The sequence below is a fragment of the Coregonus clupeaformis genome, unplaced genomic scaffold (assembly GCF_020615455.1).
Source record: "Coregonus clupeaformis isolate EN_2021a unplaced genomic scaffold, ASM2061545v1 scaf1226, whole genome shotgun sequence".
Lineage (NCBI taxonomy): Eukaryota > Metazoa > Chordata > Actinopteri > Salmoniformes > Salmonidae > Coregonus > Coregonus clupeaformis.
In genome coordinates, this window is record NW_025534680.1 from 75001 (window position 1) to 102500 (window position 27500).

The 27500-nt window shown below is 43.3% G+C and overlaps 1 protein-coding gene across 1 annotated transcript in view; it reads right to left on the bottom strand.

The window, feature by feature from the left end:
- Nucleotides 1-27500, bottom strand: part of LOC121542020 (sister chromatid cohesion protein PDS5 homolog B-like) — a 101287-nt gene that overhangs the window by 24322 nt on the left and 49465 nt on the right. Inside the window, exons 10-22 of the mRNA XM_041851444.2 lie at nucleotides 27103-27197; nucleotides 26649-26794; nucleotides 26253-26404; nucleotides 21681-21794; nucleotides 18125-18206; nucleotides 16399-16447; nucleotides 15959-16098; nucleotides 14024-14139; nucleotides 13724-13829; nucleotides 13102-13262; nucleotides 10569-10692; nucleotides 9850-10008; nucleotides 9554-9622 (exon numbers count right to left, since the gene is read on the bottom strand). Of these exons, the coding sequence (XP_041707378.2) occupies nucleotides 9554-9622; nucleotides 9850-10008; nucleotides 10569-10692; nucleotides 13102-13262; nucleotides 13724-13829; nucleotides 14024-14139; nucleotides 15959-16098; nucleotides 16399-16447; nucleotides 18125-18206; nucleotides 21681-21794; nucleotides 26253-26404; nucleotides 26649-26794; nucleotides 27103-27197 (1513 nt within the window). The remainder of the gene's footprint in view (nucleotides 1-9553; nucleotides 9623-9849; nucleotides 10009-10568; nucleotides 10693-13101; nucleotides 13263-13723; nucleotides 13830-14023; nucleotides 14140-15958; nucleotides 16099-16398; nucleotides 16448-18124; nucleotides 18207-21680; nucleotides 21795-26252; nucleotides 26405-26648; nucleotides 26795-27102; nucleotides 27198-27500) is intronic.

The following is a 27500-nucleotide window of genomic DNA, read 5'->3' on the forward strand; positions in this document are numbered from 1 at the left end:
ATCTGACTATGTAGTAGTCTATCTGACTATGTAGTAGTCTATCTGACTATGTAGTAGTCTATCTGACTATGTAGTAGTCTATCTGACTATGTAGTAGTCTATGTAGTAGTCTAGCTTACTATGTAGTAGTATATCTTACTATGTAGTAGTCTATCTTACTATGTAGTAGTCTCTTACTATGTAGTAGTCTAGCTTACTATGTAGTAGTCTAGCTTACTATGTAGTAGTCTATCTGACTATGTAGTAGTCTATCTGACTATGTAGTAGTCTATCTGACTATGTAGTAGTCTATGTAGTAGTCTATCTGACTATGTAGTAGTCTATCTTACTATGTAGTAGTCTATCTTACTATGTAGTAGTCTATCTTACTATGTAGTAGTCTATGTAGTAGTCTAGCTTACTATGTAGTAGTATATCTTACTATGTAGTAGTCTATCTTACTATGTAGTAGTCTCTTACTATGTAGTAGTCTAGCTTACTATGTAGTAGTCTATCTGACTATGTAGTAGTCTATGTAGTAGTCTATCTGACTATGTAGTAGTCTATCTGACTATGTAGTAGTCTATCTGACTATGTAGTAGTCTATGTAGTAGTCTATCTGACTATGTAGTAGTCTATCTGACTATGTAGTAGTCTATCTTACTATGTAGTAGTCTATGTAGTAGTCTATCTTACTATGTAGTAGTCTATCTGACTATGTAGTAGTCTATGTAGTAGTCTATCTTACTATGTAGTAGTCTATGTAGTAGTCTATCTTACTATGTAGTAGTCTATGTAGTAGTCTAGCTTACTATGTAGTAGTCTATCTTACTATGTAGTAGTCTATGTAGTAGTCTATCTTACTATGTAGTAGTCTATCTGACTATGTAGTAGTCTATCTGACTATGTAGTAGTCTATGTAGTAGTCTATCTGACTATGTAGTAGTCTATCTGACTATGTAGTAGTCTATCTTACTATGTAGTAGTCTATGTAGTAGTCTATGTAGTAGTCTATCTGACTATGTAGTAGTCTATGTAGTAGTCTATCTTACTATGTAGTAGTCTATCTGACTATGTAGTAGTCTATCTTACTATGTAGTAGTCTATGTAGTAGTCTATCTGACTATGTAGTAGTCTATCTGACTATGTAGTAGTCTATGTAGTAGTCTATCTGACTATGTAGTAGTCTATCTGACTATGTAGTAGTCTATCTGACTATGTAGTAGTCTATGTAGTAGTCTATCTGACTATGTAGTAGTCTATCTGACTATGTAGTAGTCTATCTGACTATGTAGTAGTCTATCTGACTATGTAGTAGTCTATCTGACTATGTAGTAGTCTATCTTACTATGTAGTAGTCTATCTTACTATGTAGTAGTCTATGTAGTAGTCTAGCTTACTATGTAGTAGTCTAGCTTACTATGTAGTAGTATATCTTACTATGTAGTAGTCTAGCTTACTATGTAGTAGTCTATCTTACTATGTAGCAGTCTATGTAGTAGTCTAGCTTACTATGTAGTAGTCTATCTGACTATGTAGTAGTCTATCTGACTATGTAGTAGTCTATCTGACTATGTAGTAGTCTATGTAGTAGTCTATCTGACTATGTAGTAGTCTATCTTACTATGTAGTAGTCTATGTAGTAGTCTATCTGACTATGTAGTAGTCTATCTGACTATGTAGTAGTCTATGTAGTAGTCTATCTGACTATGTAGTAGTCTATCTGACTATGTAGTAGTCTATCTTACTATGTAGTAGTCTATGTAGTAGTCTATCTGACTATGTAGTAGTCTATCTGACTATGTAGTAGTCTATCTGACTATGTAGTAGTCTATGTAGTAGTCTATCTGACTATATAGTAGTCTATCTGACTATGTAGTAGTCTATCTTACTATGTAGTAGTCTATCTTACTATGTAGTAGTCTATCTGACTATGTAGTAGTCTATGTAGTAGCCTATATGACTATTTAGTAGTCTATCTGACTATGTAGTAGTCTATCTGACTATGTAGTAGTCTATCTGACTATGTAGTAGTCTATGTAGTAGTCTATCTGACTATGTAGTAGTCTATCTGACTATGTAGTAGTCTATCTTACTATGTAGTAGTCTATGTAGTAGTCTATCTGACTATGTAGTAGTCTATCTGACTATGTAGTAGTCTATCTGACTATGTAGTAGTCTATGTAGTAGTCTATCTGACTATGTAGTAGTCTATCTGACTATGTAGTAGTCTATCTTACTATGTAGTAGTCTAGCTTACTATGTAGTAGTCTAGCTTACTATGTAGTAGTCTATCTTACTATGTAGTAGTCTATCTGACTATGTAGTAGTCTATCTGACTATGTAGTAGTCTATCTGACTATGTAGTAGTCTATCTTACTATGTAGTAGTCTATCTTACTAAGTAGTAGTCTATGTAGTAGTCTAGCTTACTATGTAGTAGTCTAGCTTACTATGTAGTAGTATATCTTACTATGTAGTAGTCTATCTTACTATGTAGTAGTCTATCTTACTATGTAGTAGTCTAGCTTACTATGTAGTAGTCTAGCTTACTATGTAGTAGTCTATCTTACTATGTAGTAGTCTATGTAGTAGTCTATCTGACTATGTAGTAGTCTATCTGACTATGTAGTAGTCTATCTGACTATGTAGTAGTCTATGTAGTAGTCTATCTGACTATGTAGTAGTCTATGTAGTAGTATATCTGACTATGTAGTAGTCTATCTGACTATGTAGTAGTCTATGTAGTAGTCTATCTGACTATGTAGTAGTCTATCTGACTATGTAGTAGTCTATCTTACTATGTAGTAGTCTATGTAGTAGTCTATCTGACTATGTAGTAGTCTATCTGACCATGTAGTAGTCTATCTTACTATGTAGTAGTCTATGTAGTAGTCTATCTGACTATGTAGTAGTCTATCTGACTATGTAGTAGTCTATGTAGTAGTCTATCTGACTATGTAGTAGTCTATCTTACTATGTAGTAGTCTATGTAGTAGTCTATCTGACTATGTAGTAGTCTATCTGACTATGTAGTAGTCTATCTTACTATGTAGTAGTCTATGTAGTAGTCTATCTGACTATGTAGTAGTCTATCTGACTATGTAGTAGTCTATCTGACTATGTAGTAGTCTATCTGACTATGTAGTAGTCTATGTAGTAGTCTATCTGACTATGTAGTAGTCTATCTGACTATGTAGTAGTCTATCTGACTATGTAGTAGTCTATCTGACTATGTAGTAGTCTATGTAGTAGTCTAGCTTACTATGTAGTAGTCTATCTGACTATGTAGTAGTCTATCTTACTATGTAGTAGTCTATGTAGTAGTCTATCTGACTATGTAGTAGTCTATCTGACTATGTAGTAGTCTATGTAGTAGTCTATCTGACTATGTAGTAGTCTATCTTACTATGTAGTAGTCTATCTTACTATGTAGTAGTCTATCTTACTATGTAGTAGTCTATGTAGTAGTCTAGCTTACTATGTAGTAGTCTAGCTTACTATGTAGTAGTATATCTTACTATGTAGTAGTCTATCTTACTATGTAGTAGTCTATCTTACTATGTAGTAGTCTAGCTTACTATGTAGTAGTCTAGCTTACTATGTAGTAGTCTATCTTACTATGTAGTAGTCTATCTGACTATGTAGTAGTCTATCTGACTATGTAGTAGTCTATCTGACTATGTAGTAGTCTATCTTACTATGTAGTAGTCTATGTAGTAGTCTATCTGACTATGTAGTAGTCTATCTGACTATGTAGTAGTCTATGTAGTAGTCTATCTGACTATGTAGTAGTCTATCTGACTATGTAGTAGTCTATCTGACTATGTAGTAGTCTATGTAGTAGTCTATCTGACTATGTAGTAGTCTATCTGACTATGTAGTAGTCTATCTGACTATGTAGTAGTCTATCTGACTATGTAGTAGTCTATCTTACTATGTAGTAGTCTATCTTACTATGTAGTAGTCTATCTTACTATGTAGTAGTCTATGTAGTAGTCTAGCTTACTATGTAGTAGTCTAGCTTACTATGTAGTAGTATATCTTACTATGTAGTAGTCTAGCTTACTATGTAGTAGTCTATCTTACTATGTAGCAGTCTATGTAGTAGTCTAGCTTACTATGTAGTAGTCTATCTGACTATGTAGTAGTCTATGTAGTAGTCTATCTGACTATGTAGTAGTCTATCTGACTATGTAGTAGTCTATCTGACTATGTAGTAGTCTATGTAGTAGTCTATCTGACTATGTAGTAGTCTATCTTACTATGTAGTAGTCTATGTAGTAGTCTATCTGACTATGTAGTAGTCTATCTGACTATGTAGTAGTCTATGTAGTAGTCTATCTGACTATGTAGTAGTCTATCTGACTATGTAGTAGTCTATCTTACTATGTAGTAGTCTATGTAGTAGTCTATCTGACTATGTAGTAGTCTATCTGACTATGTAGTAGTCTATCTTACTATGTAGTAGTCTATCTGACTATGTAGTAGTCTACGTAGTAGCCTATATGACTATTTAGTAGTCTATCTGACTATGTAGTAGTCTATCTGACTATGTAGTAGTCTATCTGACTATGTAGTAGTCTATGTAGTAGTCTATCTGACTATGTAGTAGTCTATCTGACTATGTAGTAGTCTATCTTACTATGTAGTAGTCTATGTAGTAGTCTATCTGACTATGTAGTAGTCTATCTGACTATGTAGTAGTCTATCTGACTATGTAGTAGTCTATGTAGTAGTCTATCTGACTATGTAGTAGTCTATCTGACTATGTAGTAGTCTATCTGACTATGTAGTAGTCTATGTAGTAGTCTATCTGACTATGTAGTAGTCTATCTGACTATGTAGTAGTCTATCTGACTATGTAGTAGTCTATCTTACTATGTAGTAGTCTATGTAGTAGTCTATCTGACTATGTAGTAGTCTATCTGACTATGTAGTAGTCTATGTAGTAGTCTATCTGACTATGTAGTAGTCTATCTGACTATGTAGTAGTCTATCTTACTATGTAGTAGTCTATGTAGTAGTCTATCTGACTATGTAGTAGTCTATCTGACTATGTAGTAGTCTATCTGACTATGTAGTAGTCTATGTAGTAGTCTATCTGACTATGTAGTAGTCTATCTGACTATGTAGTAGTCTATCTGACTATGTAGTAGTCTATCTGACTATATAGTAGTCTATCTGACTATGTAGTAGTCTATCTTACTATGTAGTAGTCTATCTTACTATGTAGTAGTCTATCTGACTATGTAGTAGTCTATGTAGTAGCCTATATGACTATTTAGTAGTCTATCTGACTATGTAGTAGTCTATCTGACTATGTAGTAGTCTATCTGACTATGTAGTAGTCTATGTAGTAGTCTATCTGACTATGTAGTAGTCTATCTGACTATGTAGTAGTCTATGTAGTAGTCTATCTGACTATGTAGTAGTCTATCTGACTATGTAGTAGTCTATCTGACTATATAGTAGTCTATCTGACTATGTAGTAGTCTATCTTACTATGTAGTAGTCTATCTTACTATGTAGTAGTCTATCTGACTATGTAGTAGTCTATGTAGTAGCCTATATGACTATTTAGTAGTCTATCTGACTATGTAGTAGTCTATCTGACTATGTAGTAGTCTATCTGACTATGTAGTAGTCTATGTAGTAGTCTATCTGACTATGTAGTAGTCTATCTGACTATGTAGTAGTCTATCTTACTATGTAGTAGTCTATGTAGTAGTCTATCTGACTATGTAGTAGTCTATCTGACTATGTAGTAGTCTATCTGACTATGTAGTAGTCTATGTAGTAGTCTATCTGACTATGTAGTAGTCTATCTGACTATGTAGTAGTCTATCTGACTATGTAGTAGTCTATGTAGTAGTCTATCTGACTATGTAGTAGTCTATCTGACTATGTAGTAGTCTATCTGACTATGTAGTAGTCTATCTTACTATGTAGTAGTCTATGTAGTAGTCTATCTGACTATGTAGTAGTCTATCTGACTATGTAGTAGTCTATGTAGTAGTCTATCTGACTATGTAGTAGTCTATCTGACTATGTAGTAGTCTATCTGACTATGTAGTAGTCTATGTAGTAGTCTATCTGACTATGTAGTAGTCTATCTTACTATGTAGTAGTCTATCTTACTATGTAGTAGTCTATCTTACTATGTAGTAGTCTATGTAGTAGTCTAGCTTACTATGTAGTAGTCTAGCTTACTATGTAGTAGTCTATCTTACTATGTAGTAGTCTATCTTACTATGTAGTAGTCTATCTTACTATGTAGTAGTCTATGTAGTAGTCTAGCTTACTATGTAGTAGTATATCTTACTATGTAGTAGTCTATGTAGTAGTCTAGCTTACTATGTAGTAGTCTATCTTACTATGTAGTAGTCTAGCTTACTATGTTGTAGTCTATCTTACTATGTAGCAGTCTATGTAGTAGTCTAGCTTACTATGTAGTAGTCTATGTAGTAGTCTAGCTTACTATGTAGTAGTCTAGCTTACTATGTAGTAGTCTATCTCACTATGTAGTAGTCTATGTAGTAGTCTAGCTTACTATGTAGTAGTCTATGTAGTAGTCTAGCTTACTATGTAGTAGTCTATGTAGTAGTCTAGCTTACTATGTAGTAGTCTAGCTTACTATGTAGTAGTCTAGCTTACTATGTAGTAGTCTATGTAGTAGTCTAGCTTACTATGTAGTAGTCTATCTGACTATGTAGTAGTCTATCTTACTATGTAGTAGTCTATCTTACTATGTAGTAGTCTATCTTACTATGTAGTAGTCTATGTAGTAGTCTAGCTTACTATGTAGTAGTATATCTTACTATGTAGTAGTCTATGTAGTAGTCTAGCTTACTATGTAGTAGTCTATCTTACTATGTAGTAGTCTAGCTTACTATGTAGTAGTCTAGCTTACTATGTAGTAGTCTATCTTACTATGTAGCAGTCTATGTAGTAGTCTAGCTTACTATGTAGTAGTCTATGTAGTAGTCTAGCTTACTATGTAGTAGTCTATGTAGTAGTCTAGCTTACTATGTAGTAGTCTAGCTTACTATGTAGTAGTCTATCTTACTATGTAGTAGTCTATGTAGTAGTCTAGCTTACTATGTAGTAGTCTATCTTACTATGTAGTAGTATATCTTACGATGTAGTAGTCTATGTAGTAGTCTATCTGACTATGTAGTAGTCTATCTTACTATGTAGTAGTCTATCTGACTATGTAGTAGTCTATCTTACTATGTAGTAGTCTATCTTACTATGTAGTAGTCTATCTTACTATGTAGTAGTCTATGTAGTAGTCTATCTGACTATGTAGTAGTCTATCTGACTATGTAGTAGTATATCTTACAATGTAGTAGTCTATGTAGTAGTATATCTTACTATGTAGTAGTCTATGTAGTAGTATATCTTACTATGTAGTAGTCTATGTAGTAGTCTATGTAGTAGTCTATGTAGTAGTCTATCTTACTATGTAGTAGTCTATCTTACTATGTAGTAGTCTATCTTACTATGTAGTAGTCTATCTTACTATGTAGTAGTCTATCTTACTATGTAGTAGTCTATCTTACTATGTAGTAGTCTATGTAGTAGTCTATCTTACTATGTAGTAGTCTATCTTACTGTAGTCTATTTGGAACATTAAACAACTGAACTAAGCCTCCATCCCTGACCCCTATCCATCAAGTTAGGTCTGACTACAAGGCTACCATTCATTCAACATGCCTGGTTGTCATTGGTGACCTGACCATTATCACAACATTAGCAGCCTACTGTTGACATACAGCTATATCAAGAGGACAGAGCAAGAACTGATTAACATAGGCCTACTAATATTTAACATGTTTATTTATTTTTACCTTTATTTAACTAGGCAAGTCAGTTAAGAACAAATTCTTATTTACAATGACGGCCTACACCGGCCAAACCTGGACGACGCTGGGCCAATTGTGCGCCGCCCTATGGGACTCCCAATCACGTCCGGTTGTGATACAGCCTGGAATCGAACCAGGGGGTCTGTAGTGACACCTCAACCACTGAGATGCAGTGCCTTAGACCACTGCGCCACTCGGGAGTCCACTACATAACTTTCTGTGAAGGACGGTATTAGCAGAAAAGCTGTCTCTGCCACGTCTTGTTTCCATCCACACAGCTTCACACACTGAACTACCGCAACACTGCACTGCATGTTCCCTTGCTAGTCAATGCGCTCACGCCTACTCCCGTTTTGGAGATCAAAGCATGTGCTGGCAAGACCGTGTTCTCGCTTAGTTAACCAAACGCTGTAGCTAACTGCCTTAGTCGTAATGATGCCTTAGCTAAGGAGCTAACTACGAAATAATTAGTGGTTATGTTCTTGACTAACACATACAATTTGTGAAAAATTATTTGGCTAACAATTCGTTCTCCATTTTTCCTACCCTTTTACCTCACACATCAGTGGTGACAACGGACGAAGAGGAGAGCTGCCATCCAGCTGGAGGGAGTAAAATAGTACTATAACTAGGGGGGGGGGCGGGGCGGGGCGGGGGCGGGGAGCTAGAGATTTGTCCTCCTCGCCCAAGTCCTCTGTTTGGCTCAGCTCCAACTTCAGACGGTTGAGTCAAAAACCACAATGTGCTAGAAGCCTATTTTAGGGTAGTTTTTCGTATCAGCGTACCTTGACCCCAAAATGCCTGCAGGTTGGTAGGTCTGGGACAGTGAGAGACAGAGCTGGGGGAGACGGAGAGACAGAGCTGGGGGAGACGGAGAGACAGAGCTGGGGGAGACGGAGAGACAGAGCTGGGGGAGACGGAGAGACAGAGCTGGGGGAGACGGAGAGACAGAGCTGGGGGAGACGGAGAGACAGAGCTGGGGGAGACGGAGAGACAGAGCTGGGGGAGACGGAGAGACAGAGCTGGGGAAACGGAGAGACCGAGCTGGGGGAGACGGAGAGAGAGCTGGGGGAGACGGAGAGACAGAGCTGGGGGAGACGGAGAGACAGAGCTGGGGGAGACGGAGAGACAGAGCTGGGGGAGACGGAGAGACAGAGCTGGGGGAGACGGAGAGACAGAGCTGGGGGAGACGGAGAGACAGAGCTGGGGGAGACGGAGAGACAGAGCTGGGGAGACGGAGAGACAGAGCTGGGGGAGACGGGGAGACAGAGCTGGGGAGACGGAGAGACAGAGCTGGGGAGACGGAGAGAGAGCTGGGGGAGACGGAGAGACAGAGCTGGGGAGACGGAGAGACAGAGCTGGGGGAGACGGAGAGACAGAGCTGGGGGAGACGGAGAGACAGAGCTGGGGGAGACGGAGAGACAGAGCTGGGGGAGACGGAGAGAGAGCTGGGGGAGACGGAGAGACAGAGCTGGGGGAGACGGAGAGACAGAGCTGGGGGAGACGGAGAGGGAGAGGGGGGAGGTTGGGGAAGGAGGTAGAGGAGAGGGGGGAGGTTGGGGAAGGAGGTAGAGGAGAGGGGGGAGGTTGGGGAAGGAGGTAGAGGAGAGGGGGGAGGTTGGGGAAGGAGGTAGAGGAGAGGGGGGAGGTTGGGGAAGGAGGTGGTCGGGGGAAGGAGTCAGAGGAGAGGGAAGAAGGTACACCAACCTTGGCCAGGGTTTCAGAAGACACCTCATCATCAGGGACCCACAGCTTGGTTGTCTTCTTACCTGGGATCTACACAACAACCACAGATCCACAATAAACAACAGAGAATGTTAAAGCCAGGAACACTGTGACCCGTCTTTTGATTTGAGTGGAGAGGCCAAGTGTTCTGTGTGTTTCAGTATTTGTCTGCCTACATGTGTGTCTGTATGTGTGTGTCTGTATGTTTCTGCCTGCGTGCATGCGTGTGTGTGTGTGTGTGTGTGTGTGTGTGTGTGTGTGTGTGTGTGTGTACCCACCCTGTCGCTCATGAGCAGGTCCTTGACTATGAAGTTGGCCACCAGTGATTTGAGTGGAGCGGCAAACTGTTCTGGGGCCAGCAGAGCCAGGTGACCCAGAGTGGTGAGAGGCGTTATCAGCTGATCCAGGTCCTCAAGGTCCAAGCCTTTATGCAGCGGCTGGGAGAGAGAGACGATATTTAGCCATTTACTTTAGCATCTGTTTACACGTGTAGAACTTCAAGGGCCCTGGACTAAAAAGAACTTTCAATGGAGAATCACTATTCAGAACACTTTATATATTATTTATATTATATTAAACTTTATCGTCATGGACTAGGCTCTTCCGGTTAGAATATAATATTTCATAAGATAACATTTGTAAGATAAGATAACATTTGTAAGATAAGATAAGATAAGATTTGTAAGATAAGATAAGATAACATTTGTAAGATAAGATAAGATGAGATAACATTTGTAAGATAAGATAAGATAACATTTGTAAGATAAGATAACATTTGTAAGATAAGACAACATTTGTAAGATAAGACAACATTTGTAAGATAAGACAACATTTGTAAGATAAGACAACATTTGTAAGATAAGACAACATTTGTAAGATCAGACAACATTTGTAAGATCAGACAGACAGACAGACAGACAGACAGACAGGAAAGAGGGCTGAAGAAGCGTAGATATTAGCAGCAAATGATACATCGTATAGGCAGACTGGTCCTCACCTCGAAGATCTGAGCGAAGTGTGTGTCTCTGTGTGTGAACATGGCGTGGATACAGTGGATGGCATACTTGGCCTGACGAGGGGGTCCTCTCTTAGCTTTGGTCTGCAGTACAGGCAGCAGAACACTAGGGGGAGAAGAGGAGCGCATCAAAAGGCAGCTTAGCTTTGGTCTGCAGTACAGGCAGCAGGACACTAGGGGGAGAAGAGGAGAGCATCAAAAGGCAGCTTAGCTTTGGTCTGCAGTACAGGCAGCAGGACACTAGGGGGAGAAGAGGAGCGCATCAAAAGGCAGGTCCCCCACTGTTACAAACCAACTGCAAGGCTAGAATTATGGGGAAATAATGTCTACAGTTGTGGTCAAATGTTTTGAGAATGACACAAGTATTGGTCTTCACAAGGTTCGCTGCTTCAGTGTTTGTAGATATTTTTGTCAGATGTTACTATGGTATACTGAAGTATAATTACAAGCATTCCATAAGTGTCAAAGGCTTTTATTGACAATTACATTACGTTTATGCAAAGAGTCAATATTTGCAGTGTTGACCCTTCTTTTTCAAGACCTCTGCAATCCGCCCTGGCATGCTGTCAATTAACTTCTGGGCCACATCCTGACTGATGGCAGCGCATTCTTGCATAATCAATGCTTGGAGTTTGTCAGAATTTGTTGGGTTTTGTTTGTCCACCCGCCTCTTGAGGATCGACCACAAGTTCTCAATGGGATTAAGGTCTGGGGAGTTTCCTGGCCATGGACCCAAAATGTCGATGTTTTGTTCCCCGAGCCACTTAGTTATCACTTTTGCCTTATGGCAAGGTGCTCCATCATGCTGGAAAAGGCATTGTTCGTCACCAAACTGTTCTTGGATGGTTTGGAGAAGTTGCTCTGTGAGGATGTGTTGGTACCATTCTTTATTCATGGCTGTGTTCTTAGGCAAAATTGTGAGTGAGCCCACTCCCTTGGCTGAGAAGCAACCCCACACATGAATGGTCTCAGGATGCTTTACTGTTGGCATGACACAGGACTGATGGTAGCGCTCACCTTGTCTTCTCCGGACAAGCTTTTTTCCGGATGCCCCAAACAATCGGAAAGGGGATTCATCAGAGAAAATGACTTTACCCCAGTCCTCAGCAGTCCAATCCCTGTACCGTTTTCAGAATATCAGTCTGTCCCTGATGTTTTTCCTGGAGAGAAGTGGCTTCCTCGCTGCCCTTCTTGACACCAGGCCATCCTCCAAAAGTATTCGCCTCACTGTGCGTGCAGATGCACTCACACCTGCCTGCTGCCATTCCTGAGCAAGCTCTGCACTGGTGGTGCCCCGATCCCGCAGCTGAATCAATTTTAGGAGACGGTCCTGGCGCTTGCTGGATTTTCTTGGGCGCCCTGAAGCCTTCTTCACAACAATTGAACATCTCTCCTTGAAGTTCTTGATGATCCGATAAATGGTTGATTTAGGTGCAATCTAACTAGCAGCAATATCCTTGCCTGAGAAGCCCTTTTTGCGCAAAGCAATGATGACGGCACGTGTTTTCTTGCAGGTAACCATGGTTAAAAGAGGAAGAACAATGATTTCAAGCACCACCCTCCTTTTAAAGCTTCCAGTCTGTTATTCTAACTCAATCAGCATGACAGAGTGATCTCCAGCCTTGTCCTCGTCAACACTCTCACCTGTGTTAACGTGAGAATTACTGACATGATGTCAGCTGGTCCTTTTGTGGCAGGGCTGAAATGCAGTGGAAATGTTTTTTTGGGGAGTAAGTTCATTTTCATGGCAAAGAGGGACTTTGTAATTAATTTCAATTCATCTGATCACTCTTCATAACATTCTGGAGTATATGCAAATTGCCATCATAAAAACTGAGGCAGCAGACTTTGTGAAAATTAATATTTGTGTCATTCTCAAAACTTTTGACCACGACTGTAGACACTTTTTTCCAGGGGAGATGAAGTTTATGACTGGGTTGTGGGACAGTGGATGGGCTATTCCATTTGGATAGTTCAAATGGAACTGTTAACAGGCATTACCCAGGGAATGTGGTGAATACCTCCCGGCTATCAACCAATCAGCATCCAGGATGCAAACAACCAGTTATATAATAACAATGTATCCACTAGAAGGCTGTTTTTTTTTTTTTCATACTACAGCAGCTTGTTCAACGGGATGCAATGTCCAAAAAGCTCCAAGACTTTCTACCCACTGCAGGAAACATTAGCAGACTCATTACGTTATAATCTATAGAAAGACGTGACTAATCCCAGAGACTGCAGTCTTATAATAACGCCATGGTTACACAACCAAAGAGCTTAACACTTTATGGGTAAACATTTTTATAGATCAAGAAATGGTCAACGATAAAAAGGTAGTTTGATGAACTCACGACTTGGTGTGAGGAATGTATGTAGGTATGTATGTGTGTGTGTGTGTGTGTGTGCGCGTGCGCGCGTCTGTGTAGGGACGTATATGCGCGTGCACATCTATGTGAGTGTACGTGCGCACGTCCACGTCTGTGCAACACAAACATTTCACATTAAAACTCACGACTTGATGTGAGGGAAGCTCTCCTCCATCTTGCTGCCTGTGTTTTTAAAGATCTGCAGCGCAGCCTCGGCCACCTTCTCATCATCCATCTTCAGACAGCCCAGCAGGGACTCAAACGTCTCCGCAGAGTGGAAGGACACCGGGTGGGTGAACGACAGGACCTGGAGGGAGGGGGGAGGAGAGAGAGGGAGGAGAGAGAGGGTGAATGACAACAGAGAGAGAGAAAGCACAGGTAGCAAGAGAGGAGAAAAGGAGAAAGGAAGCGAAAGAGAGAGAGTGAGGGGGGAGAAAGAGAGGGGAGAGAAAGAGAGTGGGGAGAGAGAGTGAGGGGGGACAGAGAGAGAGTGAAAGACAGTCAGGGGGGACAGAGAGAGAGTGAGGGGAGAGAGAGAGCGCAAGAGTGAGGGGGAGAGAAAGAGAGTGGGGGGGAGAGAAAGAGAGAGGGGGGAGAGAGAGTGATGGGGGACAGAGGGAGAGTGAGGGGGGACAGAGAGAGCAAGTGAAGGGGGGAGCACGCAAGTGAAGGGGGGAGAGAGAGTGAGGGGGGAGAGAGCAAGTGAAGGGGGAGAGAGAGCAAGTGAAGGGGGAGAGAGAGCAAGTGAAGGGGGGGAGAGAGAGATACCTTGAGTAGCTCCAGTCCTGCCCTGATGGCCTGTTCAGTAGGAACTCCCTCATCATCATCATCAGCTGTTCCATCTATCGACTTGTTCACCTGCTTTACCAGAGCACTGGGAGAGAGAGGGATGGAGGGAGGGAGAGGGAGGTAGAGAGAGGGATGGAGGGAGAGAAGGAGGGACAGAGATAAAGAGTCAGAGAAAGACAGGGTTGAAAAGAGAGTGGGGGAGAGAGCGAAAACACAACGTAAGCAAATCATAGATGATCAGTCACCTTATGTGTGTTAGTGTGTGTGTGTGTGTGTTACCTGATAGACTCTGTGTCGATGTGTACAGGAGCGATTCTTTCCAGAAGGAACTTGACCATCTCTAAGAAGGGGTTACTGGGCTGTTTAGGACTGCCTAGCTTCTTAGTGATGTCTCTCTGGAGGGGAGAGACACACCAAGGTTTCCGTTAGGAACATGTGGCGGCAGACATTTGACCAGCAGCATTTTAAATTTACCGGACATTTTGAGAAATGTACTGGACCCATATTCATTGGGCGCGTAACCTGATTATTGCGTCCACCCACGGTGCTCAGAATGACAGAAATCACATTTAGTTCATGGCAACTCATCTTAACAGAACATGCAAGGCCAGGATGCAACGACGTGCGGCCCCTTCTTACCGAATTCCGATGGCCACACACATTTTTCCTCAGCCAACAAGACGTGTAACGAACAGCAAAATCACTACCCTATGTCAATCTACTATCCCAAACAGTAGAAAAGGGTACCTATTCTATTGGTCAACTTATCGAGAATGAAAACTTTTTCTAAACAGACTCTGGGTCAGTTATGGGACGATAGATCCCAAACTCATCCAACCAATAGGCCTCGGCTACATAAAGAAAAGGTTTAAAAGCAACGAGTCAGATGCAACAGATCAGAACGTTTAGCTTAAAATGCTGATAAACTATTATTTCTTCACATTATAAGCGCAGCAATGTGCACAAGGCAGTAAGCTACGCGCAAATGTTCTTTCCATAATGCAATTAGCGGGAAACGACTTGTCAAAAGTGAGAGGTTTCATGCGACATAGATCAAAATATCCGTTAGATATTTAGAAAGAGTGGAGATCTAAAGATGCAACAACTAGCATGGGTTGCTAATATGACTCGGATTGGGCCTTTGGCTACTGGACAATGAAAGAAAGTTGATGAAACTAATTGCCTCCCTAGACATGGTCTGATTTTGGCTCGGCTACTTTGAAGCATGGTAAGACATGCCTCATAATACGTTGTAAAATGTTCAGGTTTCCAACAATTAAAAGTATACGTTTCCAAAAATGCATACTGTCTCCAGCTCATTGCAAAGTGGTGTGTGACGCGCTGATGAACCCCGCCTTCCGTTGCATCTGCTGTTTGAGATGCTGTAGCAGCTGCTGACAGATTTTCCGCTCCAAGACTCTGTATTTGTGAGCCGTGATAAGATACATAACGAATATACACACACACCAATTTAAATCCGCTACATTACGCAGATTATGCTACAGAGCGATAAGCATGACCGGTCAAATGTATTTCCATCAACTGGTGTTTAATAAATAGGCTGAAAAGCATTATTTCACAATAGGATTGTTATTCTTCTTCTCCCGGACAAATGACCGGTGGCAATTTTCTTTATCGGCTTTTCAAAAAATAAATATTGGCCAAAAGCCAGCTGACGGAAAACCCTGGCACACACACACATCAGAATAACAGGCTGATTAGGAATGCCTAGCTTCTTAGTGACGTCTCTCTCCTGTGTAGCTAGGAAGGATAATGAATAAGTAATGGGGGTCCTGGGTGGCGCAGCGATCTAAGGCACCGCAGTGCTGAGGCGCCACTACAGCCTGGGGTTCGATCCCAACCGGCCGTGACCAGGAGCCCCGTAGGACGCAGCACAATTGGCCCAGCGCCGCCCCGGGGTAGGGGACGGTTTGGCCAGGGGGGCTTTCCTTGGCGCTCTAGCGACTCCTTGTGACAGGGCCGGGTGTCTGTAAGCTGACACCGGTCGTCAGTCTAACGGTGTTTCCTCCGATACGATGCTTGTTGCCTGAACCACCCTGAACACCCCTGTTAGGGCCTGGTTAGTACCGGGACAGGAGATCGCCTGGGAATACCAGGAGCCGTAAACTCAAAAAAATAAAGTAAAGGATAAGTAATAAAAACATATATGCAATCGTACACAAACACACACTCTCTCTAACCCTCTCTACTCACCACACAGACTTGGGCCTGTTTGCAGGAGCAGGCCGGTGAGACCAGGGTCTCTAGTTGGTTTCTAATCCGCTCATCATCCTCCAGAACCTGGGCTAGCTTCTTCACAAAGTCCTGGGCCTTGCCAGGGTCTGGAAGGTTCCCTGGAGATACACACGGGGGGGGGTTAGTGTGTGGAGGGGGGAGAGAGTGTGTGTGGAGGGGGAGAGAGTGTGTGGAAGGGGGAGAGAGTGTGTGGAGGGGGGGGAGAGTGTGTGTGTGCATTCGCACTTACGAAAAAGGGTTATTCGGCTGTCCCAATAGAATAATCCTTTTGAGTTCCATGCAGAACCCTTTTGAGTTCCATGTACAACTTTCAGTGGAAAAGGTCCTACATGGAACCCAAAAGGGTTCTACCTAGAACCAAAAAGGTTTCATAAAATGGTTGAGTGAAGTTGACTTACTCGTAATCACCATAACCTTGGCAAACACAGCCTTGCTACCCGCATCAGACTGAAAAACACAAACAATATTTAGTGTTACAATAGAACACAGTAGCAGTCTTAAAGTAGAGTATATACACTGCTCAAAAACATAAAGGGAACACTTAAAACAACACATCCTAGATCTGAATGAATGAAATAATCTTATTAAATACTTTTTTTCTTTACATAGTTGAATGTGCTGACAACAAAATCACACAAAAATTATATCAATGGAAATCTAATTTATCAACCCATGGAGGTCCGGATTTGGAGTCACCCTCAAAATTAAAGTGGAAAACCACACTACAGGCTGATCCAACTTTGATGTAATGTCCTTAAAACAAGTCAAAATGAGGCTCAGTAGTGTGTGTGGCCTCCATGTGCCTGTATGACCTCCCTACAACGCCTGGGCATGCTCCTGATGAGGTGGCGGATGGTCTCCTGAGGGATCTCCTCCCAGACCTGGACTAAAGCATCCGCCAACTCCTGGACAGTCTGTGGTGCAACGTGGCGTTGGTGGATGGAGCCAGACATGATGTCCCAGATGTGCTCAATTGGATTCAGGTCTGGGGAACGGGCGGGCCAGTCCATAGCATCAATGCCCTCCTCTTGCAGGAACTGCTGACACACTCCAGCCACATGAGGTCTAGCATTGTCTTGCATTAGGAGGAACCCAGGGTCAACCGCACCAGCATATGGTCTCACAAGGGGTCTGAGGATCTCATCTCGGTACCTAATGGCAGTCAGGCTACCTCTGGCGAGCACATGGAGGGCTGTGCGGCCCCCAAAGAAATGCCACCCCACACCATGACTGACCCACCGCCAAACCAGTCATGCTGGAGGATGTTGCAGGCAGCAGAACGTTCTCCACGGCGTCTCCAGACTCTGTCACGTCTGTCACATGTGCTCAGTGTGAACCTGCTTTCATCTGTGAAGAGCACAGGGCGCCAGTGGCGAATTTGCCAATCTTGGTGTTCTCTGGCAAATGCCAAACGTCCAGCACGGTGTTGGGCTGTAAGCACAACCCCCACCTGTGGACGTCGGGCCCTCATACCATTTCTGACCGTTTGAGCAGACACATGCACATTTGTGGCCTGCTGGAGGTCATTTTGCAGGGCTCTGGCAGTGCTCCTACTGCTCCTCCTTGCACAAAGGCGGAGGTAGCGGTCCTGCTGCTGGGTTGTTGCCCTCCTACGGCCTCCTCCACGTCTCCTGATGTACTGGCCTGTCTCCTGGTAGCGCCTCCATGCTCTGGACACTACGCTGACAGACACAGCAAACCTTCTTGCCACAGCTCGCATTGATGTGCCATCCTGGATGAGCTGCACTACCTGAGCCACTTGTGTGGGTTGTAGACTCCGTCTCATGCTACCACTAGAGTGAAAGCACCGCCAGCATTCAAAAGTGACCAAAACATCAGCCAGGAAGCATAGGAACTGAGAAGTGGTCTGTGGTCACCACCTGCAGAACCACTTCTTTATTGGGGGTGTCTTGCTAATTGCCTATAATTTCCACCTGTTGTCTATTCCATTTGCACAACAGCATGTGAAATTTATTGTCAATCAGTGTTGCTTCCTAAGTGGACAGTTTGATTTCACAGAAGTGTGATTGACTTGGAGTTACATTGTGTTGTTTAAGTGTTCCCTTTATTTTTTTGAGCAGTATATCTCAACATTCAACACTAGTAGCAATTGATTAGCAGTACCTTGGGCTGTTTGACCAGGTCCAGGAGATCTTTGACGTGGTGTCTCAACATGTTCTGACACTTCCACATCTCATTCAGAGCCCTGTGGGGGGGGGGAGAGAGAGAGAGAATGCTACACTATATGTACACACAAAAGTATGTGCACACCCTTTCAAATTAATGGATTCAGCTATGTCAGCCACACTCGTTGCTGACAGGTGTATAAAATCGAGTTAACAGCCATGCAATCTCCATAGACATTGGCAGTAGAATGGCCTTACTGAAGAGCTCAGTGACTTTCAACGTGGCACCGTCATAGGATGCCTCCTTTCCAACAAGTCAGTTTGTCAAATTTCTGCACTGCTAGAGCTGCCCCGGTCAACTGTTATGTGCTGTTATTGTGAAGTGGAAATGTCCAGGAGAAACAACAGCTCAGCCACGAAGTGGTAGGCCACACAAGCTCACAGAACGGGACCACAGAGTGCTAAAGCGCGTAAAAATAATCTGTCCTCGGTTGTAATACTCACTACTGAGTTCCAAACTGCCTCTGGAAGCAACGTCAGCACAAGAACTGTCCGTCGGGAGTTTCATGAAATGGGTTTCCATGGCCGAGCAGCCGCACACAACCCTAAGATCACCATGCGCAATGCCAAGCATCGGCTGGAGTGGTGTAAAGCTCTCCGCTATTGGACTCTGGAGCAGTGGAAAAAGCGTTCTCTGGAGTGATGAATCACGCTTCACCATGTGGCAGTCCGACGCAGAAATCTGGGTTTGGCGGATGCCAGGAGAACACTACATGCCCAAATGCATAGTGCCAACTGTAAAGTTTGGTGGAGGAGGAATAATGGTCTGGGGCTGTTTTTCATGGTTCAGGATAGGCCCCTTAGTTCCAGTGAAGGGAATTCTTAACACTACAGCATACAATGACATTCTAGACAATTCTGTGCTTCCAACTTTGTGGCAACAGTTTGGGGAAGGCCCTTTCCTGTTTCAGCATGACAATGGCCCGCGCACAAAGCGAGGTCCATACAGAAATGGCTTGTCGAGATCTGTGTGGAAGAACTTGACTGGCCTGCACAGAGCTCTGACCTCAATCCCATGGAAGCAAGTCCATGCACTAATGTTCCAACATCTAGTGGAAAGCCTTCCCAGAAGAGTGGAGGCTGTTATAGCAGCAAAAGGGGGAACCAACTCCATATCAATGCCCATGATTTTGGAATGGGATGTTCGACGAGCATTTCGTCATGTAGTGTATTTCTTGGATGTCATAGACTGCATCTAAAAGGTTAAATGTATCCAGCCCCATCCCAGCTGAATACCACATTAAGTGGTGGGGGGGAACATTGTTGTTATCCCAGACTGTATAGCTTTAACCATAAGACCAGAGGGGTATGCTACCTAGCGGGACAGAGGAGTTAGAGCAAGCTCATTATTTTGAAATGAGATGTTCGACGAGCAGGTGTCCACATACTTTTGGAAATGTAGTGTATTAGAACATACATTAAGTTGGACACACAGAAGCTCTGCTAAATCACGAGGGGGCAGTAGCAGCAGTACATTACAGTAGCATTGGTTAGGTATGGAGGGAGCTGGAGTCAGAAACTCAGCTGACTAAAGCAGGTGGGGGCAGCAGCATTAGCAGGCCCGTGACGGTAATGGAAGGTTAGGGTTATTTGTCAGGCAAAATGTCCACGGTCACCGTTATAACAGTTCAAAAGGTCTGATTCTCTCCTCTCCGTCTGCTGCATCACCTTGTGTTCCTCTGCCTAGCAACCACGGTCAACAACTACCCCAGCGGTCATGCCGTTGTAGTTAGCTACACACACTAGACATTCGCTAGCCTAGCATGGATCTCAAATTCATCACATTGTCCACACTCACCAAGAAGGACATTTGGTAGTTCATCTCTGCAGAGATGGTGGATTTTACCATAACTTTAGCATCTTTACAAACCGGATCAAATGTATAGCCAGACCACTATGCATAGTAGGCTACAGATACAGATCATGCTATAAATATTTTCTAAAAATGTATGTATTAGAACAGTTATGAGGTTGTTGTTTTTTTACGGTCATCCATAAATCGTCGGTTACACATGGTTACCGTAAAACTTAAATTAAATGCAGAGTCTCAAATAGCCACTTGTCCCTTTTAATAGCCAGGCAAATGGCACACATTTCAGCAAACAAACACCTGTTTCAAATAAATGCCTGGTCTAAATTAATTGTTTACGAGGTTACCATGAATTACTGTGAATTTTTTGAGGTTTAATGTTTGATTTGTTACATTAAATAATTCAGTAATGACTTGAAAGAATTATGGCAATCATTAGTTTTTATTGCCAGTAAGAAACTGCTAGCCATTGGCTGCTAACAGTGGAGAACTGCTAGCCATTGGCTGCTAACAGCTGAGAACTGCTAGCCATTGGCTGCTAACAGCTGAGAACTGCTAGCCATTGGCTGCTAACAGCTGAGAACTGCTAGCCATTGGCTGCTAACAGCTGAGAACTGCTAGCCATTGGCTGCTAACAGCTGAGAACTGCTAGCCATTGGCTGCTAACAGCTGAGAACTGCTAGCTAACTGGCAAACACAAAAGCAGTCAACAACTTTGGGAGTAGAGACCCCCAGAAATCATCCGATCGCCTTCTAGTGGTGTCGAAAATGCACAGTCAAAGAAGAGAATAATTATTTCTTTATTCCCCAAATTGAGGCATACTAAGACAAATTAAACGTGACAGTGTGTAAATAACACATTATAGTGCAGGAAATGAAGAAGTTGATTTAAATGCTGGAAGTGAATGATGATATTAAACAATTAATTTAGCAAAATCTGTGTGGATTAAGGAAATAGACGCCTGGCTGAAATAGAAGCCTGTCTCTAAAAAGCGCCTGTTGTGTTCAGTGATTGAAGCAAATAAACGGCCGGGCTATTAATATAATTTTTACAGTATACAATTACTGTGCCAGCCCTAAGCAGCATTATATTACAGTAGCATTGATTAGGTATGGAGGGAGATGAAAGGTAGGGAGGGAGAAACGGTTGACTTACTTGACAGCGTTAGTGTCCAGGGTAGAGAGGGAGAAACAGTAGACTTACTTGACAGCGTTAGTGTCCAGGGTAGAGAGTGAGAAACGGTTGACTTACTTGACAGCGTTAGTGTCCAGGGTAGAGAGTGAGAAACAGTAGACTTACTTGACAGTGTTAGTGTCCAGGGTAGAGAGTGAGAAACGGTTGACTTACTTGACAGCGTTAGTGTCCAGGGTAGAGAGGGAGAAACGGTTGACTTACTTGACAGCGTTAGTGTCCAGGGTAGAGAGGGAGAAACGGTAGACTTACTTGACAGCGTTAGTGTCCAGGGTAGAGAGGGAGAAACGGTAGACTTACTTGACAGCGTTAGTGTCCAGGGTAGAGAGGGAGAAACAGTAGACTTACTTGACAGCGTTAGTGTCCAGGGTAGAGAGGGAGAAACAGTAGACTTACTTGACAGCGTTAGTGTCCAGGGTAGAGAGGGAGAAACAGTAGACTTACTTGACAGCGTTAGTGTCCAGGGTAGAGAGGGAGAAACGGTAGACTTACTTGACAGCGTTAGTGTCCAGGGTAGCATAGAGATAGTACAAACACTTCATCCTTTCCGTGGTCTCCAGGTTGTGAGGTACCATGTACTGGGCAAAGATACGCTCTACCAACAACCTGACAGACAGAGGAGAGAGAGAAAGGGAGGAGAGAGGAGGGAGAGGATGTGAGGAGAGAGAAACAGAGGAGAGGATGTGAGGAGAGGGAGGGAGAGAGGGAGGGATAGAGGAGAGAGGGATGTGAGGAGAGGGGAAGGAGGATAGGGAGGCGAGAGGAGATGGAGGATGTGAGGAGAGAGGAGGGAGAGGATGTGAGGAGAGAGAGAAACGGAGGAGAGAGGAGGGAGAGGTGGTGAGGAGAGAGGAGGGAGAGAAAGGGAGCAGGGAGAGGATGTGAGGAGAGCGAGAGAAAAGGAGGAGAGAGGAGGGAGAGGATGTGAGGAGGGAGAGGATGTGAGGAGGGAGAGGATGTGAGGAGGGAGAGGATGTGAGGAGGGAGAGGATGTGAGGAGGGAGAGGATGTGAGGAGGGAGAAGATGTGAGGAGGGAGAGGATGTGAGGAGGGAGAGGATATGAGGAGGGAGAGGATGTGAGGAGGGAGAAGATGTGAGGAGGGAGAGGATGTGAGGAGAGAGAGAAACGGAGGCGAGAGGAGGGAGAGGATGTGAGGAGAGAGAGGATGTGAGGAGGGAGAAGATGTGAGGAGGGAGAAGATTGAGGAGGGAGAGGATGTGAGGAGGGAGAGGATGTGAGGAGGGAGAAGATGTGAGGAGGGAGAGGATGTGAGGAGAGAGAGAAACGGAGGAGAGGATGTGAGGAGAGGGAGGCGAGAGGAGGGAGAGGATGTGAGGAGAGAGAGAAACGGAGGAGAGAATGTGAGGAGAGAGAGAAACGGAGGAGAGAGTAGGGAGAGGATGTGAGGAGAGAGGAGGGAGAGAAAAGGTTAGAAAGAGGAGGGGAGCGAGAGGGAGTTAACACATTACAGGGGTGAATATACAGTGGGGAGAACAAGTATTTGATACACTGCCGATTTTGCAGGTTTTCCTACTTACAAAGCATGTAGGTCTGTAATTTTTATCATAGGTACACTTCAACTATGATCCAGAAAATCCAGAAAATCCAGAAAATCACAGTGTATGATTTTTAAGTAATTAATTTGCATTTTATTGCATGACATAAGTATTTGATCACCTACCAACCATTAAGAATTCCAGCTCTCACAGACCTGTTAGTTTTTCTTTAAGAAGCCCTCCTGTTCTCCACTCATTACCTGTATTAACTGCACCTGTTTGAACTCATTACCTGTATAAAAGACACCTGTCCACACACTCAATCAAACAGACTCCAACCTCTCCACAATGGCCAAGACCAGAGAGCTGTGTAAGGACATTAGGGATAAAATTGTGGCTGGGATGGGCTACAGGACAATAGGCAAGCAGCTTGGTGAGAAGGCAACAAGTGTTGGCGCAATTATTAGAAAATGGAAGAAGTTCAAGATGACGGTCAATCACCCTCGGTCTGGGGCTCCATGCAAGATCTCACCTCGTGGGGCATCAATGATCATGAGCAAGGTGAGGGATCAGCCCAGAACTACACTGCAGGACCTGGTCAATGACCTGAAGAGAGCTGGGACCACAGTCTCAAAGAAAACCATTAGTAACACACTACGCCGTCATGGATTAAAATCCTGCAGCGCACGCAAGGTCCCCCTGCTCAAGCCAGCGCCTGTCCAGGCCCGTCTGAAGTTTGCCAATGACCATCTGGATGATCCAGAGGAGGAATGGAAGAAGGTAATGTGGTCTGATGAGACAAAAATAGAGCTTTTTGGTCTAAACTCCACTCGCCGTGTTTGGAGGAAGAAGAAGGATGAGTACAACCCCAAAAACACCATCCCAACCGTGAAGCATGGTGGAAACATCATTCTTTGGGGATGCTTTTCTGCAAAGGGGACAGGACGACTGCACCGTATTGAGGGGTGGATGGATGGGGCCATGTATCGCGAGATCTTGGCCAACAACCTCCTTCCCTCAGTAAGAGCATTGAAGATGGGTCGTGGCTGGGTCTTCCAGCATGACAACGACCCGAAACACAGCCAGGGCAACTAAGGAGTGGCTCCGTAAGAAGCATCTCAAGGTCCTGGAGTGGCCTAGCCAGTCTCCAGACCTGAATCCAATAGAAAATCTTTGGAGGGAGCTGAAAGTCCTTATTGCCCAGCGACAGCCCCGAAACCTGAAGGATCTGGAGAAGGTCTGTATGGAGGAGTGGGCCAAAATCACTGCTGCAGTGTGTGCAAACCTGGTCAAGACCTACAGGAAACGTATGATCTCTGTAATTGCAAACAAAGGTTTCTGTACCAAATATTAAGTTCTGCTTTTCTGATGTATCAATTACTTATGTCATGCAATAAAATGCAAATTAATTACTTAAATATCATACAATGTGATTTTCTGGATTTTTGTTTTAGATTCCGTCTCTCACAGTTGAAGTCTACCTATGATCAAAATTACAGACCTCTACATGCTTTGTAAGTAGGAAAACCTGCAAAATCGGCAGTGTATCAAATACTTGTTCTCCTCACTGTATATATACAGTGGGGGAGAAAAGTATTTAGTCAGCCACCAATTGTGCAAGTTCTCCCACTTAAAAAGATGAGAGAGGCCTGTAATTTTCATCATAGGTACATGTCAACTATGACAGACAAAATGAGAAAAAGAAATCCAGAAAATCACATTGTAGGATTTTTAATGAATTTATTAGCAAATTATGGTGGAAAATAAGTATTTGGTCAATAACAAAAGTTTCTCAATACTTTGTTATATACCCATTGTTGGCAATGACACAGGTCAAACGTTTTCTGTAAGTCTTCACAAGGTTTTCACACACTGTTGCTGGTATTTTGGTCCATTCCTCCATGCAGATCTCCTCTAGAGCAGTGATGTTTTGGGGCTGTCGCTGGGCAACACGGACTTTCAACTCCCTCCAAAGATTTTCTATGGGGTTGAGATCTGGAGACTGGCTAGGCCACTCCAGGACCTTGAAATGCTTCTTACGAAGCCACTCCTTCGTTGCTCGGGCGGTGTGTTTGGGATCATTGTCATGCTGAAAGACCCAGCCACGTTTCATCTTCAATGCCCTTGCTGATGGAAGGAGGTTTTCACTCAAAATCTCACGATACATGGCCCCATTCATTCTTTCCTTTAACGGATCAGTCGTCCTGGTCCCTTTGCAGAAAAACAGCCCCAAAGCATGATGTTTCCACCCCCATGCTTCACAGTAGGTATGGTGTTCTTTGGATGCAACTCAGCATTATTTGTCCTCCAAACACGACGAGTTGAGTTTTTACCAAAAAGTTCTATTTTGGTTTCATCTGACCATATGACATTCTCCCAGTCCTCTTCTGGATCATCCAAATGCACTCTAGCAAACTTCAGACGGGCCTGGACATGTACTGGCTTAAGCAGGGGGACACGTCTGGCACTGCAGGATTTGAGTCCCTGGCGGCGTAGTGTGATACTGATGGTAGGCTTTGTTACTTTGGTCCCAGCTCTCTGCAGGTCATTCACTAGGTCCCCCCGTGTGGTTCTGGGATTTTTGCTCACCGTTCTTGTGATCATTTTGACCCCACGGGGTGAGATCTTGCGTGGAGCCCCAGATCGAGGGAGATTATCAGTGGTCTTGTATGTCTTCCATTTCCTAATAATTGCTCCCACAGTTGATTTCTTCAAACCAAGCTGCTTACGTATTGCAGATTCAATCTTCCCAGCCTGGTGCAGGTCTACAATTTTGATTATGGTGTCCTTTGACAGCTCTTTGGTCTTGGCCATAGTGGAGTTTGGAGTGTGACTGTTTGAGGTTGTGGACAGGTGTCTTTTATACTGATAACAAGTTCAAACAGGTGCCATTAATACAGGTAACGAGTGGAGGACAGAGGAGCCTCTTAAAGAAGAAGTTACAGGTCTGTGAGAGCCAGAAATCTTGCTTGTTTGTAGGTGACCAAATACTTATTTTCCACCATAATTTGCAAATAAATTCATTAAAAATCCTACAATGTGATTTTCTGGATTTTTTTCTTCTCAATTTGTCTGTCATAGTTGATGTGTACCTATGATGAAAATTACAGGCCTCTCTCATCTTTTTAAGTGGGAGAACCTGCACAATTGGTGGCTGACTAAATACTTGTTCTCCCCACTGTGTGTGTGTGTGTGTGTATGTATATATATATATAGAGCTTCATTTAATTTCTCAGTCTCAATCCACATCCCTCTGACACTCTGTGTCTCTCACCAACTCTCTCTCCATCTTTATATTCTACTAGTCCTTTCTCTCTCTCTTCTCTCAGCAGTCTGAGTCTCTAGGAGTCATTTCATTTCACACACACACACACACACACTCTGTCCTTCTGCCTCCTCTCCTGTAATCTAACGCTTCTTTCCATTTGTACACAGACTTGTCGTTGACGCTCTGGACTTCCTTTCACACACACATCCCCCCCCTGCCGTAGATGCTGTTCAGGCAGTAGATGTGTGGTAGTTTATCTTACACACACCGTGACACACAGCGTCACACACCCTCCTACCTGTCGTCGATGCTGTTCTGGTAGTAGATATGTAGTAGTTTATCTTTGATCCAGGAGATCTGATTGGCTGCCTCCTTGCCCCCCTCTCCCTGGAGAGAGTACTTCTTATAGATCTGAGCCAGACCCATCATGGCCTCCTTACGCACACGCCACTATGGAGAGAGAGAGAGAGAGAGAGAAAGAGAGAAGGTGGAGGGGGGAGAGGAGAGAGAGAGAAGGTGGAGGGGGGAGAGGAGAGAGAGAGAAGGTGGAGGGGGGAGAGGGGAGAGAGAGAGAGAGGGGGAAGGTGGAGGGGGGGAGAGGGAGAGACTGAGACAGCACAACGTTGACCACTAGAAGTTCACAACAACCCATACTAATCCATTCTTTCCTCAACACACACACTCCTACTCCTACCCTCTTGTCCAGTGTCCTCTCCTTGACAAAGTTCAGCAGGGCGTCGTTGACCAGAGCCAGGTCCTTTTTGGCTGCAGTTACTATGGAGACGATGACGTCATGACGGATGGCCTCCTCTGGGTCATGTGACCTGACCTTCAGGAATTCTGGGAAACGTAAGAGGACCAGATAAAGGGTCAGATTGACTCCCAATCAATACCTGAATGCCTCACATGATTGACTGATCAATTGATTGATTGACTGACTGGTTGGTTGCTAGATTGATCAACAGTTACCAGTCTTTTGCCAGGTCAGGCTGACCAAAGATAACATTGATTGATTTACTGATTGACATGTGATAGTTACCTATGAGGTCCTTGGCCAGGTCAGGGTGACCAATGATAATATTGATTGCTTGATCGATTAATTGACTGACTGACTGCTTGCTTAATTAATCAATCAATATGTGTCCTACCTGTGAGGTCCTTGGCCAGGTCTGGGTGGTTCATGAGGCAGTGGGAAGCAAACTTGACACACTCCAGTCTGATGGGCACGTGGATATCATTGAACCTGACAGACACAAACAACAACCACTTCAAAACAATTACCTTAGGAGCCTGACAATATATGCATCTGTAACACACAAACATAGCTATGTCTTACTATACTTGTGAGAACTTTTTGGGGACCAACGATTGATTCCCATTCAAAATCCTATTTTCCCTAAAACCTAACCATAACGCCTAACCCTAAACTCTACTTTTAACCCCAACCCTAATTCTAACCCTAAACCTAAAATAGCCTTTTTACAAGTGAGGGCCAGCTAAATGTCTTGGTACTCATAAGTACAGTAAAACGTGTACACACACACCA